The 15718-nt window shown below is 57.8% G+C and overlaps 4 protein-coding genes across 4 annotated transcripts; all 4 read left to right on the plus strand.

The window, feature by feature from the left end:
* Positions 1-2189: 2189 nt before the first annotated feature.
* LDBPK_323230 (protein phosphatase 2A catalytic subunit, putative) lies at positions 2190-3116 on the plus strand (the record flags this gene model as incomplete). The annotated part of the gene is made up of 1 exon (XM_003863686.1): positions 2190-3116. One exon carries the CDS (start codon positions 2190-2192, stop codon positions 3114-3116), a length of 927 nt encoding a protein of 308 aa, XP_003863734.1.
* Positions 3117-6217: 3101 nt separating this feature from the next.
* LDBPK_323240 (hypothetical protein, conserved) lies at positions 6218-8695 on the plus strand (the record flags this gene model as incomplete). Its single annotated transcript, XM_003863687.1, has 1 exon — positions 6218-8695. One exon carries the CDS (start codon positions 6218-6220, stop codon positions 8693-8695), a length of 2478 nt encoding a protein of 825 aa, XP_003863735.1.
* Positions 8696-10547: 1852 nt separating this feature from the next.
* On the plus strand, positions 10548-13850 carry LDBPK_323250 (hypothetical protein, conserved; the record flags this gene model as incomplete). Its single annotated transcript, XM_003863688.1, has 1 exon — positions 10548-13850. The coding sequence occupies one exon, from the start codon at positions 10548-10550 to the stop codon at positions 13848-13850; it is 3303 nt and encodes a 1100-aa protein (XP_003863736.1).
* A 1170-nt stretch (positions 13851-15020) lies between these two features.
* On the plus strand, positions 15021-15374 carry LDBPK_323260 (hypothetical protein, conserved; the record flags this gene model as incomplete). The annotated part of the gene is made up of 1 exon (XM_003863689.1): positions 15021-15374. The coding sequence occupies one exon, from the start codon at positions 15021-15023 to the stop codon at positions 15372-15374; it is 354 nt and encodes a 117-aa protein (XP_003863737.1).
* Between the last annotated feature and the right edge of the window lie 344 nt (positions 15375-15718).

A 15718-nucleotide genomic window follows, 5' to 3' on the forward strand; every position in this document is an offset into this window, starting at 1 on the left:
TGCCGCCACGCGTGTGCGCGGCTGCTTCGCGGCGTGCGATGGGTCTCTGACGGGGCGGGCGGGGCGGGGCTCAACGTGTGTGCTGTGGCGGCGTGGACACGGTGAGAGAAAGCTCTTTTTTTGAAGTATAAGTCTTTACTGCTACGCCGATGGCGCTCATTCTTACTGGGACGATGTACAGCGATTCAGCCTTTTCTTTGCGTTCGCGCTTCCTTTTTTCCCTGTAAATGCCGTCACACCGAGCTCTCCAGCGCTCGGACGCACAAAGACACATCATATGTACGCTGCCGCCATGCACCTACTGTAAAAAATGCGCCTCAACATCGTAGTAAGAAAATGAAACAGCTGAGGAGTCGGGAGCGGCTGTAGAGGCGCGTACGCACGTTCTGAGGCAGGTCTCTCTGCGCTTGCTTAATCAAGTTCGACGATGTTCTTCTCTCTGCGGGTTGCGCAAACGGCTCCCTTTTCTTTCAGCTGCGTCCCAGGGGTGTTTTAGAGCGCTCTGCCCCTTCCCACCGCGATGCACATGTAAGGTATATTATTGCCATCGCGGTGGAACAGAGATCTTGGCCCACGAACAACTGCCACGTGTCAATGCAATTCCCACATGGGAGCAGTCGAATGAACAAAGGGAAAAACCTTCGGCCCCAAGACCGCCCATGACTTTTACATGGGCTTTCGGTGTAGTGTTGTTTTGTGCAGTGTGCATGATAGCAAGAAAGCGTCGTCTTGCGCATGCTCACGCTTCGACTGCGCCGTCGCCGGTAATTGCAGCCGGCGAGCAACGGGCAGAGAAAGCTAAGCGAGTAGAAGACGAAATCAACTTGTTCATCGTTCTCGTTACGCACAGCGTATCTCAGGCATGCTCCTCCTCTATCCTCCTCCGTCATCCAGATTACTCGACACCTTTCCTTCATTCGATGCCCTTGCTCTCTACCTGCTGTTCTTGCGTGTTTTTCTTCCTTGATGGCGCCAGTTTCTGTCTCTCCTCTTGGACCGTCACCACCGCCACACATCTGTTTTTTTTTTTCTTTGGTGTTCCCCCTCTCCTCTTTGTTTTTAGTGCGCAGAGAAAGGAGAGAAATACATCACACACAAACGCGAAAACAAGCGAAGCCATTTTTCGGCACACACACGCACACGCGCGCGCACACACACACACAGACAAAGGGAAAGCAAGCAAGCAAAACGAAAGGAGAGCAGGAGTTTTGAGGTGAAACAAGAGCGACAGCCAAACGGAGAGGCAAAACACACACACACACACACACAGCAAGCATCAGCGAGAGAGCTGAAGAGGGGAAACGAAGAGCAGAAACGGAGAATCTCGAAGTCGACGGTGTTGCATCTTTTCCCCCTCCTCTCTACCATTTTCTGCCTTTTGGTTGCTTCGCTATCTTCTTTCTCTTTCATCCTCACTCTTACAGCTCTCTCTGATCGGGTATCCTTCGCACACCTTCGTGTCTATTCTCTTCTGCCTCTCTCGTCGTGATCCACTTCTGTTCTCTCTCGTTTTCTTCGCTTTCTACTGCATTTTTCACTACCAAGTCTTCTTCTGCCGGATCTCGGCGAAGGCACTCGAAGAGCTTCCTCCCTTTTCTCTCTTTTCAAGCAGAGCGTACTGACGCAAAGAGCGAAACCTCAACCGAACGGTAATCCACCACCAGGCGTGAAGATAGAGGAGGTGTAGTGGGTCTTGGACTTTTTTCCTTTACTCCTCTCTCCCTGTTCTCTGCTTTCGCATTCCCCATTGACTCTCACCAATCATCACCTCCCCCCCTCCCATCAGTCCCACCACCACAGCTCTTTCCCTCCTCTTTCGTCTCTACCTTTTTTTTTTGGTTGTGCAGTTTGGGGTTTACTTCCCTCGTCCCTTGTGTGTGTGTGTGCTTTCTTTTGAGTGTTTTGTCTCGCTTCCTGTGAGTGACCAAGATCGGCGCACCTCCATCCTAGGGCTGCTGTGGCTCTTTGCTTTATACATTGGTATTCCCTGGCTCTCCCTGGTGGTGTTGTCATACACATCGGTCAGCCAGCCGCCGCACGTTTTTTGTTCTTCCCCCCCTCACGCAAGTGGCTCTTCTCACGAACCCTTGCCTTGGGGCTCGCTCATCCGCGTTTCGCTTCCTCTGGCGTGCTGCAGGACAGAAGGACGCTTTATTTTCGGCCCTCTTCACCCGGTCTTCGCACGCGACATGTTAACAGAAATATTGGACATTGACGAGCACCTCGCCACCCTCAACCGGTGCGAGAACATCGGCGAGGCGGATGTGAAGCGGCTGTGCTTGAAGGCGAAGGAGATTTTCACGAGTGAGGAGAACGTGCACAAGATCCCGGCTCCGTGCACCATCGTGGGCGACATCCATGGCCAATTCTACGACCTCCTGGAGCTCTTCCGCGTCGGTGGCGAAATCCCGGACACAAACTACGTCTTCATGGGCGATTTCGTAGACCGAGGCTACCACAGCGTAGAGTCGTTCCTGTTACTACTTGTACTCAAGATCAAGTACTCTCGTCGCGTTGCGCTGGTTCGCGGAAATCACGAGTCGCGCCAAATTACACAGGTATACGGCTTCTACGATGAGTGCTTGCGCAAGTACGGCAGCATCAACGTGTGGCGCTACTGCACTGACGTGTTCGATCTCTTGCCCCTAGCGAGCGTCGTGGAAGGGAAGATCTTCTGCGTGCACGCTGGTCTGTCGCCATCGATACAGACGGTGGACCAGATGCGTTCCATCCGCCGTAACTGCGAGGTACCGCACGAGGGCGCCATGTGCGACTTGCTCTGGTCCGATCCGGAGGACATTGACGGCTGGGGCCTGTCGCCGCGCGGCGCCGGCTACCTGTTCGGCGGTGATGTCGTGTGCCAGTTCAACGAGACAAACAAGCTAGACCTCATCTGTCGCTCCCATCAGCTGGTGATGGAGGGATACAAGGCTATGTTCAATGACACGCTTGTGACGGTCTGGTCGGCGCCCAACTATTGTTACCGCTGTGGTAACGTTGCGTCTATTCTGGAGCTGGACGAGCACCTGAACAAGAACTTCAAGATTTTTGAGGCTGCGCCTGCAGAGGCGCGCGAGGCTGGTCAGCGGAACGAGGTACCAGCCTACTTCCTATAGTGCTTCCCACGTCTCGTTGCTACTCCCTCTCTCTCCCCTTCTTGTGATCGCCTCCATCTCATGTGAGGTTTTGCAGTCATTTCGGCCGCTGCTTCGCTTCCTGCTCTCTTTTTACTTCGCCCATCGATCGCCTCGCCGAAAGAGGAGAGTGTGTGATAGGGACGGGAAAGGAGGAGTGTGTGTGGGGATGGGGGTGGGGGAGCAAAGTGATGGAGAGGCATGTAGCCTATCGTGCCATGGGGGAGACGCAGACAGCACCGTGCCTGTCGCCTCTGCGTTCATGCAGCGGAAGAAAGACCCTGCCTCTCATCACGGATGGCACGCCACCCCTGATAGATGCGTGTGTGTGGGGGAGCGAGTGTGATGCGGTGCCTGTGTGTGTGTTTCACAACTTGTCGATCTCCTCCCGTTTTCCTCATTTTTTCGTTACCCTTTTTTGCGTTGCTCTTCTTTTTTTCCCAGTGCCTATTCGTGCATGACTTGGTTCTCTCTCTCTCTGTGGCGGAAGACGTGCCTGCGCGTTTCTCTATCTAACTGTCTGTGGCGGCGTGCCTCCTGAGATGTTTGTATCTGTGTGTGTATGCGAGTGTGTGCATAATGCGTGCATGCTGTTGTTTTCCCTTTTCGTTTTTGTGTGGAGGAGATGATGGCACGAAGAAAGAGGGAGCAGAGCCACAGCAGTGCCACCCAGGGTGGCGCGAGAGAGCAAAGCTGTCGGAGGGGGCTCCAGGTGAGGGCCGGGGCTGGGGGCAGGTCTCTAAAGCAAAGGCAAAGGAGTCGAGCTCACATGAATGTAGTAGGTCTTCTCCATCATACACCATCTCCCGCTCGACCTTGTGCCGCCTTCCTCTTTCCTGGTCTCCTCGCTTTCCGCGCCTGTGCGCGCCTCTGGGAACTCTCTCGTTTTCTCTGTCGTTCTCTCTTCTGCCACTGATTCTCCTCTGTGACTGCCGTGCTTCTGTCGTTGAGGCCTCCTGCGTCCGTACATGCTTGTGTGCCCCCATATGGTTTGCTGTGCGTTTGTGTGCATTTCTGAGCGAATATCACCTCTTCAGTGGGCACTGCCCCCTTCTACTGTTCGTTTTGTGTATATGTGTCCAGTGGGGTCAAAGAGGAGAGGGGGCGAAGAGAGGGGTGCAACGAGAGAAAGATGGAGAGAGCTTGCCATGACAGCGACGGACACACACGAATCTACAAGAAGCAGAACGAGGAAGGCTGATGCTACGGCTCGGAGAGTCTATCTCTACTCTCCTTTTACATCTACACCTCTTTACACTGATCTCCGCTGCTCAGCCCGCATGCATGCGTATGTTTCCGGCTTGTGTCCGAGGTGCCTCAAACCCTGCACTTTCTGCAGAGCATACCCCCGCTGCTTGTCAACAAAAAGGAAGGATGGGTGGCTGCTCGTGTGGGCTCTACCTCTTTCTTCTCTCGCTTCTCTTGTGTGCCCTTTTCTATCCCTGGCCATCAATCAATGTCCGTCAGCTTAATGACCAATGTACATTGGAATAACGAAAGAAAAAAAAACAAATGTTACAAGCGGCGGCGGCAGAGGGGTAAAAGGGGGGAGGGAGGAGGGGGCGAAGGCACACTGTCGCAAAGGCATCATCCCAGGCACTGTTGCCGTCCTCAAGTGGGCGAAGGCTGTGCCTTGCGTTTCTCTTCCCTTGACCCTTTCTTTTTCCTCGCTGCATGGCTCTCAAGCCGTACAATATCCGCTGTGGCGTGAGTGACCATGGAAGCGTTTCGAAATGGATGACGACACTATGCCGCGTCTACGAGGCTCCGTTTTCTACTTGAAAGGTCGCGAAGATGGGGAGCTGCTGCTTGCCGTTGCCCGGCGCCCGCAACGGGCACGTTCCAAAATACACCGAACAGTTGTGCTTGCCTCGGCTTCTTTCACGGCGAAGCGCTGCATTTGCACCGTCAGTATTCCGTGTGGCCCACCGATCAACCCACTACACGGCATCCTCCGACGTGCAAAGCCAGCATCTCACGCTGATCATCTCGCTTTACGCCCGTTGCGCCCCCACTTTTCCTTTGTTTCCTTGTTTTGTCACATCCCTAGAGCTGCACACCGCACTTCGGTTCGTCAGAGGGTTTGCCCTTCACGCGTGGTGGTCACATGGGCACCTTAGATTAGAACGCACAGCTGCCAACTTCTTCTTTGCTGTCCCTGCACTGGCACAGAAGGGCGGTGCAACACAGCAACGTATACAAAGAGCTCATCCACATACAAGCCAGTCGCTCACGCGTTGGCCTACATGGACGTGCGCGCGGGTTATAAGATTGCTCTCTCTTCTTTTTTCGCTTACCTCTCTCTCTGTTGTGGTGCCTTGCCTTATCTGTTTCCCTTCTCGTCTGCCTTTTTCCCTTTTGGTTCTCGTTTCACAGAGCCCGGCATTGAGCCCCCTCCCCTCCCCGAACCTCCCCGACACACGCAAATAGGTAAACAGAAAAATTTGCAGCAGGTGAGAGGGGATCTGAAGATGTTCCATAGAAGCGACGACAGCTCTCTAGAGGCGTCTCCGGTGCACCCGACAGCGACAAGCGAAGCAGCGATAACTCAACCTCCCCCACTGGGGCCCAACCTGGTGCAAGAAGTTAGCACTACTTTCCCCATTCGCGATGACAACGCTGACAGCGGGCAAACCCCACTTCGCCGCGCCATCTCCGAAGAGGCTAGCGCGCCTTCACATGCGGCAGCCGGCATTTACAGCGACGGTGCTGAGTCACCCCCACCCAAGGCACCAACACGAGCACAGGCAGTAGAGGCCAGGCCTGTGGTGTCGTCCACTGAGGCCGCAGCACATGTCGACCCCTCAACGGCCGTCGCCACCGTTGTCGCGTCGGCTGTGATGGCTCCGGCGGTTGCGGGAAAGGAGGGAGCAGGCGCAGTTGTTCAGGGTAAGGTGCTTCACACCTCTGCAGAGCCCCGAGCCGCTAACGACCTCCCCATCACTCGCGGGCGAGTGGCGCCGGACGTGCATGAATCGGCGCCTCATGCCGCTGCGGCATCCGAGAGAACCGCAACCAAGAGGAACGGCGGGACCGGCGGTGGTGATCCGCAGCTGTCGGATTTGCAGGAGTATCTCCGTCAGATGCGTGAGCAGACGAAGGGTAGAAGCCTGATGGCTCGCTATGTGCTGCAAAACGCGGTTAGTGACGTGGTGCACAGCTCGTCGTCCTCGGTGACAGCGGCCAACGCAGACTCTCTGCACCCGCGCGGGATAATGAAGCTGGTGCAGGGCGTACCCCGACTTCGCTTCCGCAACCAGCAGGTGCACCGCCGCAAAATCATCCTGCTAGGCTACCAGGAGGTGGGCAAGACGTCATTGCGCAAGTGCTTTGAGTCTGAGCCGTTCTTCTTCAAGAGCCTGCCAGAGGTGCGCACGACCAGCGGCGTCGAGGTACAGGAGAAGTCCATGACGATCGATGGCGACTCCGTTCACATAATCCTCTCCGACTTCGCGGGGCAGGAGTCTTACCACTCGCACACGTATTTCCTAACGGAGCGCTCCATCTTTGTTCTGGTCTGGAAGCTCTCGGCCGTGGAGCAGGACTTCCTGAGCAGTGGTATCAACGTGCGCGAGGAGGAGCGGCTGCAGCGGTGGATTGCGGAGGTGTTCGCCAAGTACCCGCACGCCCGTATCGTGCTAGTGGCCACCCACCTCGATGAGCTTCGCGTTCAGGGGCAGCGGAGTGTCGAGATGATCCTCAACAAGGTCGAGGGAAAGCTCCGCTCGTTTATTGACGACCTGATCGCTGCATCTAACACGACGGCGACGCCGACGACGCTGGGGGCGCCGGCGCTGGCCTCTTCATCCACGGCAGCCGGAGGTGCTACTTCATCCTCAAAGGGGCAGATCTCATCCCACCTCGCGCAGCCGCGTTACGCGCGCCGAGTCATTGTCGGCAACTTCGCCGTGTCGTGCAAGACGCGCCTCATCATCGCCGCTGGAAACGCGCTGCGGCACCTCTCTGGCGAGAAGATCAGCGCGTTGCTGAAGTATCTCGGGGCGTTGTTGAAGGAGGACTGCTTCGCAGACCGCGAGTACCCCGCGGCGGTGGTGCCCGGACGTCACGCCAAGCTGATAGAGAGCCTTGAGGATGTGAAGCGACGCCATCCGGTGAAGCTACTGATGCGCTTGAGCGAGTTTGTGCAGATGGCGGTGAACGTCGGCATCGAGTCGGAGGAGGAGCTGCTGCAGGTCGCGCGCCTCATGCACAGCTGGGACATGGTGTACCTTTTCAACCAGTACTCCATCGAGGCCAACCCCCTCATCGTTCTCTATCCTCGCTGGCTAAACCGCATGGCTGCCTCGCTCTTTTCCTATGCTCACCTCCTGCGCACCCCACTGCACATGCGCAGCATGATTGGCGGCCTCGAGTACCTGGTGAGCAATGCTGAGATGGCTGACATGTGCCTGATGCGGAAGGGCTACTTGCGATGGCCGCTGGCGCGTGTACTCTTCCACAAGCCCCTCTCTGACTTCCTGCGTCGCCCTCCGGACGACGCGGATGTAGCCATGTGCCTGGAGCTGCTCGAGGCGATGCAGCTCGTTTATCCAGTCGAGGTGGAGTCCGACGAATTCGAGGTGCTGGCGGAGGAGGTGCCTGTGGACCCTAGTGTTGGTCGCCCGGTTATCAAGTCGCAGAAGATCACCCGCTACTACGTCCCCTCGCTCGCACCACTCGAGACACCGCAGTCACTGAAGAAGCTGGCACCCGTCTTGTTTCACCGCGGGGTTCGGGTGCGGCTGGAGTTCAACCTCCTTCCTGACGAGCTCTGGTGGCGGTTTCAGTGCAAGCTGCACCGCTTCATCAAGTCAGTCACTGTCTACCAACCTGCGGTGGGTGGGATGGATGATGAGGACTTGTTGCTGAACGGCTTCCGGCTGCGGGAGGCGGACGAGGAACATAACCGATGGCGAGACTCACTGTGGCTCATGGGTCGTTGCTGCCGTGTGCTGGTGTATCGTGATGGAGCGAACGCGGTATCGGTGCTGTCTGCCGAGAACACGTCGCGTGGGTCGGAGGAGGTGCTGCAGGCGGTGGAGGACGCGTTGGTGGGGCTTCTTCAAGAGTACAAAGGCGTGCAGCGCCGCACGTTTGTGGCCTGCCCCAACCAGGACTGCGGAGGCTGGCTCGAGGCGGACGTCGTTGCATCCAGTGTCAGCATCACGTGCCCCACCTGCAAGCAGACGTTTGAGAGCAAGCAGATCGTTTCCTCTGGCATAGGGCCGCTCGGCGCGCCGCGCTTTTCGCAGACTCTCCTCGTCGAAGCTGGTGAGCTTCTCGCCTTCTGCCTTTCGCACCGGTCTTGCCTCCACATGTGCCGCTACCTGGGCATCCCATACAAGGGGCCCTCCCCAGCCCGCGAGGAGTCGGTGGAGGCTGAGGCAGACTCTGAGAGTGACAGCCGCCAGACAGACGCCCTGGGAACTCACGTCGAGTACTTGCACGCGCTGGACAAGGTGGTGCAGGCGGTGCTGTTCCGCTCGTGGATGCAGCGCACAGAGGAGCAGGAGCGCCGCCGTCGCATGCTGGAGGACGAGCCGACTCCAGCGTTTTTTTGAACACTGTCAACCCCCTTGCACAAGAGAGAAGACGCGGCTTATTGAGCAAACCCGCATATGGAGGCCAGCGTCACAACGAAGATATGGAAGTGGGAGCGTCGCACAGCCCTGTACGAGGAGCAGGTGGCAAGTGAGAATGCACCCCGCTCGTGCTCCGTGAGTGCGAGCCTTCCTACTCCGCACCCGACACCGTTTGCGAATTTCATGTTGGCAGTCGACGATCTTTCTTTTGTATGATGGCTGAGCTTTGGCTTGAAGACGGCTTGAGCGCACCATCTCTCTTTCACGTTTTGCAGAGTCATCTGTCCTTCTTTTGCCCGGCTCACCTGCGCGCGCATTGGAGTGCGGGTATGTGATGGAGGTGTGTATGTGGTGCATGTGTGTGTCTTCTCGAAAGGCAGCGGCACGATGTTTTCGTTTTCCTTTTTCTTCCTCCTTTTCTGCCTTGCATGCTGTTCTCTCTCCCTCTCTGTTTGCGTATCCGCCTCGCTTCCCCTCAGCAGCAAAAGAAGTGCGTAGGTGTGCGTGCTTCACTCAGAGTGACACACACACACACACACACACACACCACACTGAAACCGGCCACATGCTTCCATATGAATCGAGCTGTACGCTGATTGGCCCACGTGGATGCACACGGATTCAATGCTCCTACAGTGGACGGACTCGAGTTGGCCTCGGCCGTGTGTATGGTGGATGCGAACGAGTTGGAACGAACGACTCAGCTTTGTACGTGCGACTGCCTACTAGCCTATCATGACGACCTCTGCACTCCCCAGAGCCGTCTCCTCTCTCTTTACCTCACTCTTCGCGGCAGTGCTCGCCTCTCTGTCCACACACGCCCGTGCATCTTCGACCCCCTCGCCCCGCTCCCGTCCGCCCAACGCACCAAGCAATGGAGTATACGGTCTCTCTTTTGCTCATTGTCTTCTCGCTCCGCGATTGAAATGTGCCGAGCAGGTGTAATAGTCAACCCCCCTCTCCACACACACGCGCACGTGTATACCCTCCCTCCCTCCCTCTCACCCTCTTACTATTGGCGTAGTTCTGCGGGGAGTTTCCGATACATCTGTGCCGCTGTGCAGAGTCCTTTTACACTTGGTAACGTGTCTGATTAGCACACACACACACACACACACGCACACACACACGCACACACACGCACATCACATTCAAGCACACATACACACACGCTCCGCAAGCTCATTTACAGTATTCGTAGATCGACGAATCCACTCATCTCACAAGTGTGTGTGCTCTTTGCCTTCACCGTTTCCGTTTTGTTACCCCCGAAACACCACTTACACCATCACGGCTACTCCCAACTCACAAACGAACCCCCCTCCCCGACACACGGAGCGGCACACACACACACACACACACGTACGCACGTACACATACAGGCATCCGTTTTTTTGCGGTGTGCTGCCTTTTTCCATCCCTTTTTTCCCCTGCCCCACCCTGCTGACTGCGCGCCGAGACTTTTTTATCGCTCGTTCTTCGCATTCATTTGCTTGTGCCTCGTGTCCTTCTCTCTGTGCGCACTGCCCAGATCGTGAGCTTTTTGGGTGAGGATACGTGTGCTTCCTCTGCTGCTTCTGCTTGCTCCCCATCTCTTCCTCCGCTGCCGCTCGTTGCATCTTCCATTCGCACCCGACGGGGCTTCGACGAGATCCAGTTGTCTTCTCTTTGAGAAGTGGTTCGTACTCTCTCGTCTCTGAGCGGACCTCGGTGTGCGGCACTGCACGAGTGAAGAGCCGCTGCACTCGCCCGGTCTCTGTTTTCGTCCCTCTATCCTTTCCTGCCGCTTTTCCCTTTTCCGTTTGTGCGCGAAGTTCATGATCGGCGAGTCATGCGACAGCGCACGGTATCGCGGTCCCGCGCGCGCAGTCAGATCCGCATCTCTGCCGCAGAGGAGGATGATCTGCGGGTAGGCTTGCAAAGGTTTCTGGACAAGCTACGCCAGCACCAGCCTCTCTTCACCGAGGATGATGTGACGGCCATTTCCTTCCCCCCAGAGGGCAGCAGCAGCAGCAGCTGTGTCGGTGGCGGCTCACCTCACTCGTCCGCCTCCACGTCGCCGCGGCACTCGCCGTCTCGCGCCGACAACGAGGAGGCGACGCTGGATGGCACCTTCAAGGGCGGCGGCTCCTCTCCGTCGATGGCCAAGTGCAGAAAGGTTCCCGCCGCATCTCCCACCACAACGGGTTCACCGACCTTCGCCTCTGCCAGCGTCATCGATCTAGACGTGCCACTCTCTGCGCCTCTGTTCCTCACAGCCGTGAACATCTTCGAGGCAAAGTTACTCTCAAAGAGCAAGCGGGTGTCCACCGACGCGCTCAAACTTGTCCGACAAGCCTACGCCCTCGTGTGGAGAGATCCAGGCTACCTGGCGACGCTCATGAACGGAGATCCATGCTTGGCGGGCTCAAGCAGCACCGGCTCCTCCACAACACCACCAGATGGTTGGAGCCGTAGACCCAGCTCTGTGCCTCTAGCCAGCTCCCTTAGTAAGCCCCACTTGACGTGCCAAGCCCTGTTCTCCGCCTCCGCGCCCGCGCCGACACAGCGACCGGACAGGCGGCTGGCGCTGCAGCTGGACGAGTGCATTCGAACACTGCTCGTGTACGCGAATACGTCGGTGAATCTTTGCCAGAGTGTCTCCACCAACACGCGTACACTTCTACTGCTCGCCTTTGTTACCTGCGCCGCGCGGCGTCTGGAGGAGGAGGATGACGTGCCGTACGGTGACGGCCCCGGCTCAGTCGCGGACATCGTAGTCGGTAACCGAAACCTGCACGCCGAGATGAAAAAGCTGGAGAGCTTGTGGCGCAGTTGCGGCATCGAAGGACGCGTCGCAGACTACCTGCGCGAATGCTACCTGGTCGAGTTCCTGTTAGACGCTGCGCTGCCGCCGGCGGTGTGCTCGGCGCGCTACGACGGCCTGCAGATGGCTGTGCACGAGAAGAAGCAGCGTATCATTTCGGATGTTGTGGCGAGCCGCGCTGGCTTCGCGAGCATGATGCGAATGGCACCGCTGCGAGGCTTGTGCGGTCTGGCAAACATGTCCGCGTTTGGAAATTCGAAGTTGCGGGCGAGGTTACTGGACAAGATGGCGTCAGAGGGGGTCGTGGAGCGGCTGGCGGCGGAAATGGCTGCAGCGATGGAAGCCGTTCTCGCGCCCGACACCGCCACCACGACACCGGCACACAGCTCGACAAAGCGACCGCGCCAGAGCGCAGTGTACGGTGGCTCACCCGCGCACCAGCGATCCCGCGCCGGCGCGTCCAGATCGGCGAGCCGTCAAGGATCGCTCGATTCTGTCTCGCCTGCCGGCAAGGAGCGCCGCGCGATGACGATCGCGAGGGCTTCCACATCCTTGGAGCGACTGTTGGACAGCGACCCTACCCCGGTGGAGCGCATTGGTCAGTGTGTAGATATATTGATGCTGCTCACATGCCCGGATTTGCGGCCGCCGGACGGCGGAGAAGAGTCTCCGTCTCGTTCGTCGACTTCGTCTGCATCGGCGGTAGTGCGTTCCACCACGTGGGCCTCCCGTGACGCTGCGCTGCATGAGATATGCTTGTATCTCTTGGCTATCTGCTTCGTCTCAAAGACCCATGCGCGATACGCGGAGTTGTCGTCGTTGCAGCTCTACGCGGCGGATTGCATGCTGCAGTGCGCAGCATACAGCGGTGCCTTTTACGCCATGGTGGTGCACGCCATGGATGTGTTAATTGATATGATAGAGTCCATGTCCGCCGCTCCAGTCGCCAGCGCCCAAAGGACGCCGCTTTCGTCGGGAAGGGCGTCATGCTCTCGCCTTGTGTCGCCTCAAAAGAATTGGAGAAAGGATGCCGAGGAGGGAGACCGGCTTGACAGCGAACGCGGCCGCCGCGTGCTGCAGCATCTCCTACCCGGAGATGAAGCCGGTCTGCTGCCGTTGCTAACAAATCTGCTGCAGTACACGATTCACGCCCAGGCAAATGCCAAGTCAATACGCCGATGGTTCGGCTTCCTAGCGGATCGGTTGCTGCCGGAGGTCTTCGAGGCCCCACAGCTCACGACTGGGCGGCGTAGCAGCGCTACATGGGGACTTCAGCAGCAACAGGAGCAGCGGCGGCGCTCGCAAGCGGACAGCCGAGCTTCCCGGCTGCCTGGAGCACTGGGGAACGGTTCACCGGCTGCCGCGGACGGCGCTTTTGATGCGCCGGTACTTGCTCGAGACCTGACGCGAGCGGAGGTTGTGGCGGCTGCCCCGTACTTCTGCTTTGCGCGGCGAGCTGTGGAGGAGACGAGCTGGCGCGATGGGACGGAGTTGCTCTTTGCCAAAGTGGTGCTCTTGGCCTTCCACGTCATTGTGACACAGGGGCACCGGTGCAATCTGCTGTTTGGGCAGGCGTGCGCCTGCTACGACGTCGTGGCCCCTGTGCTGCTTCTGCGGTCCTCGCAGAGCGACAACGGCGCCAGTCCCGGAAGCCGATCCCCGCGCAGCAGCCGGCGCTCGTCCCAAAGCAGCACGAGCGCCACGTATCGGCGCAGCACCCTCCTTATGCATCTAAGGGAGGATGAGAGGGCATCGACGCAGGCACCACTGCACTCCAACGAAGAGGCAAGCGAGGACGGCGGTGTGGCGGGGTCGGAGGAGAGAGAAACCAAGGGGGCAGACGAGGAGAAGGAGGTATTCATTGGCTCGACTATCAGGCGGCGCTCGCTGTCCACTCGCCAGCGTCAGCGCGGCAGCGCGGTGAAAGGGAGCGCTGCTTCGGCTGAGCGACATTTATTGGCGACAAAGGCTGGCGAGGACGATCAGGGTTTTTCTCCCTTCATACAGAGCCCCAGCCGCTCCCTCGTCTTCTACGAGGCTTGCTCACCAAGCGACACTGAGGCGAGCAGCGACAGTCCTCTGGACAGAAGAGGTAGCCGCCGGCGACGCAGCTCATCGAGTGACCGACGGAGTTCTGACGGCGGGAGAAGCCTCGGGGCTGCGTTAGACGAGGCAGCCTTCGCCGCACCCACCGCAAGCGCCACCTTGGCAGAGTCCCCGGAGGCGGTGACACACTCCTGGACTGGCCGCTTGTCGCTGCGCTCCTTGCTCTCCTCGATCGGCGGTCACAGCGAAGCGCCGCTGCTGGACAAGGAAAAGCGCGCATAGTAGAATTGTGAGTGCCGCAGCCGGGACGCGTACTTGTGTGCGTGCAGCACCGTTTTTGTGTGTGGCTTCCTTTCTCCTTCCAGGGCAGTTCATCTGCTGCACACGAGCGCATGCATCGAATCTGGTCTTGACTCCTTCCCTGCCTCCGCCCATGCTCACTTGCTGTCTCTTCCTCTCCGTGGGACTAGCGCGGCGCCTCCCTCTTTTTCACGTGTGTGTGGGGGGGGGGAGGAGGAGGAGGCGTGTGCGGGACGCACCTTCGTTTCTCTCTCACATAAATTTGTTCTTTTACCTCCGTTTTCGTACTTGCTCTCACACATTACTCTGACGTCAGCCAAGCTTCTGCTTGCAGTTTGTGTGCGGGTGGTGGTGGGAAGAAGGCTTAGATACGGGTCTCCACGGGGGGCACATGCGAACACAAGCTCGTGACTTGTGCAAGGAAGAGAGCACCGCTGAAGCACAGAGCTCTAGGCGAAACCTGTGGGCTGATGCATGTTCCTTGTAGAAAACGTGAGGGATGATACGGCTTCTTCCTTTTTTTTTCGCTTTCATAGCTGCGAGTCAGCTCTGTTGAGAGGGCGAAACAGTGAGACGATCCGCGCCTGGTCATCTAAGCACGGTGACGCAGGGCTGTTTGTCTTCCTTTCTCTGACGTTTCCACTCGACCATCTGCTCCTTTTCTTCTTTCCTGATTCTTGCCTTCTCTAGCCCTTCACATTGATTTGCGCGTTTCACGCCAGAAAGTGCGTCGATTCGCTTGTCTGGAGAACGAGTTGCCCCGACGCCCTTCTCCCTCAAGCCGCTTCGCTCTGCTGCCGTCACGCCTCTTTCTCTTCTTTCCACATCACAGAGAGGCTATATTCATTTTGTTTGGGTTTCTACAGTTCGCTTGACGGCTGCGAGGGCAGTGCGGTTGCTGGTGCTGCTGAGGTTCTCTGGGGGGGGAGAGAGAGAGGGAGGGAGGACCGCTCTTATCACACTGCGCATCTCTTTCACGCACACAGCATCAAAGTTCTCTCTCGTTTCCCCTTCGCTTTTTTTCCATGCCCCCTTTCACACTTCTCTCTGCCACGCTCTCGCTGCATCACAGGCGATACACTAGCACACATACACACACACACACAAACACACAGACACACAACAGCATCTTTGGAACCACATCGCCAGAACATGATCTACGTCCCCTTCGCAGTCGGCGCGGGCGCGTTCTCTGTCCTGAATGCCTGCGGCTCGATTGCATGCTGGTACGGCAGCCGACGTCGGGTCATGCTTTTAACCGGCGCTATCAACACATGCATCGGCGGCGCGGCTGTCGTTATGTATCCGTACGACGCAAAGCTGTCCAACGTATATATGTGCGCCGCAGCCACGTCGGCGTCCGCGCAGTACCTCCTCCATGCAATGCGGACCCCTCAGCTACTTGCGCCGTCAATGATGAACTTTCTGTACGCGCTCTGGTCGGTGGGACTTCTCGTGTACGCGTGCCAGCGTGCGCGTTGGGTGTACGCGCTGCGGTACGACTGAAGCACTCACCGCCAAAAGTGCTCCTCCTCGGCTCCTCTCGTCAGGCTGTGGAGCCTGTATGTGCCACGGGCACCGCGTGAAGAGGAAGCGTCCACCGGCTCACATCGAGGGCGAAAAGAGAGACTCCCCTGCACCGCTCTCACTTCCTCGCCGTCTACTGACCACAGACACCGACCTGGCCATTCGCGCTGTATAAACCCTATCGCACACATACGCAGAGTCCCTTTCTCATTGTCCCTGCTATTCACAGCAGCAACAGCAAAACGCAGAGGCAAGACAGGGAGGGGGTGCATCGATGGGAAAAGCGATAACACGAGACGAGGCTCGCTCTCGTGAGGTGGTCC

The sequence above is a fragment of the Leishmania donovani genome, chromosome 32 (genome assembly GCF_000227135.1).
Source record: "Leishmania donovani BPK282A1 complete genome, chromosome 32".
Taxonomy (NCBI): domain Eukaryota; phylum Euglenozoa; class Kinetoplastea; order Trypanosomatida; family Trypanosomatidae; genus Leishmania; species Leishmania donovani.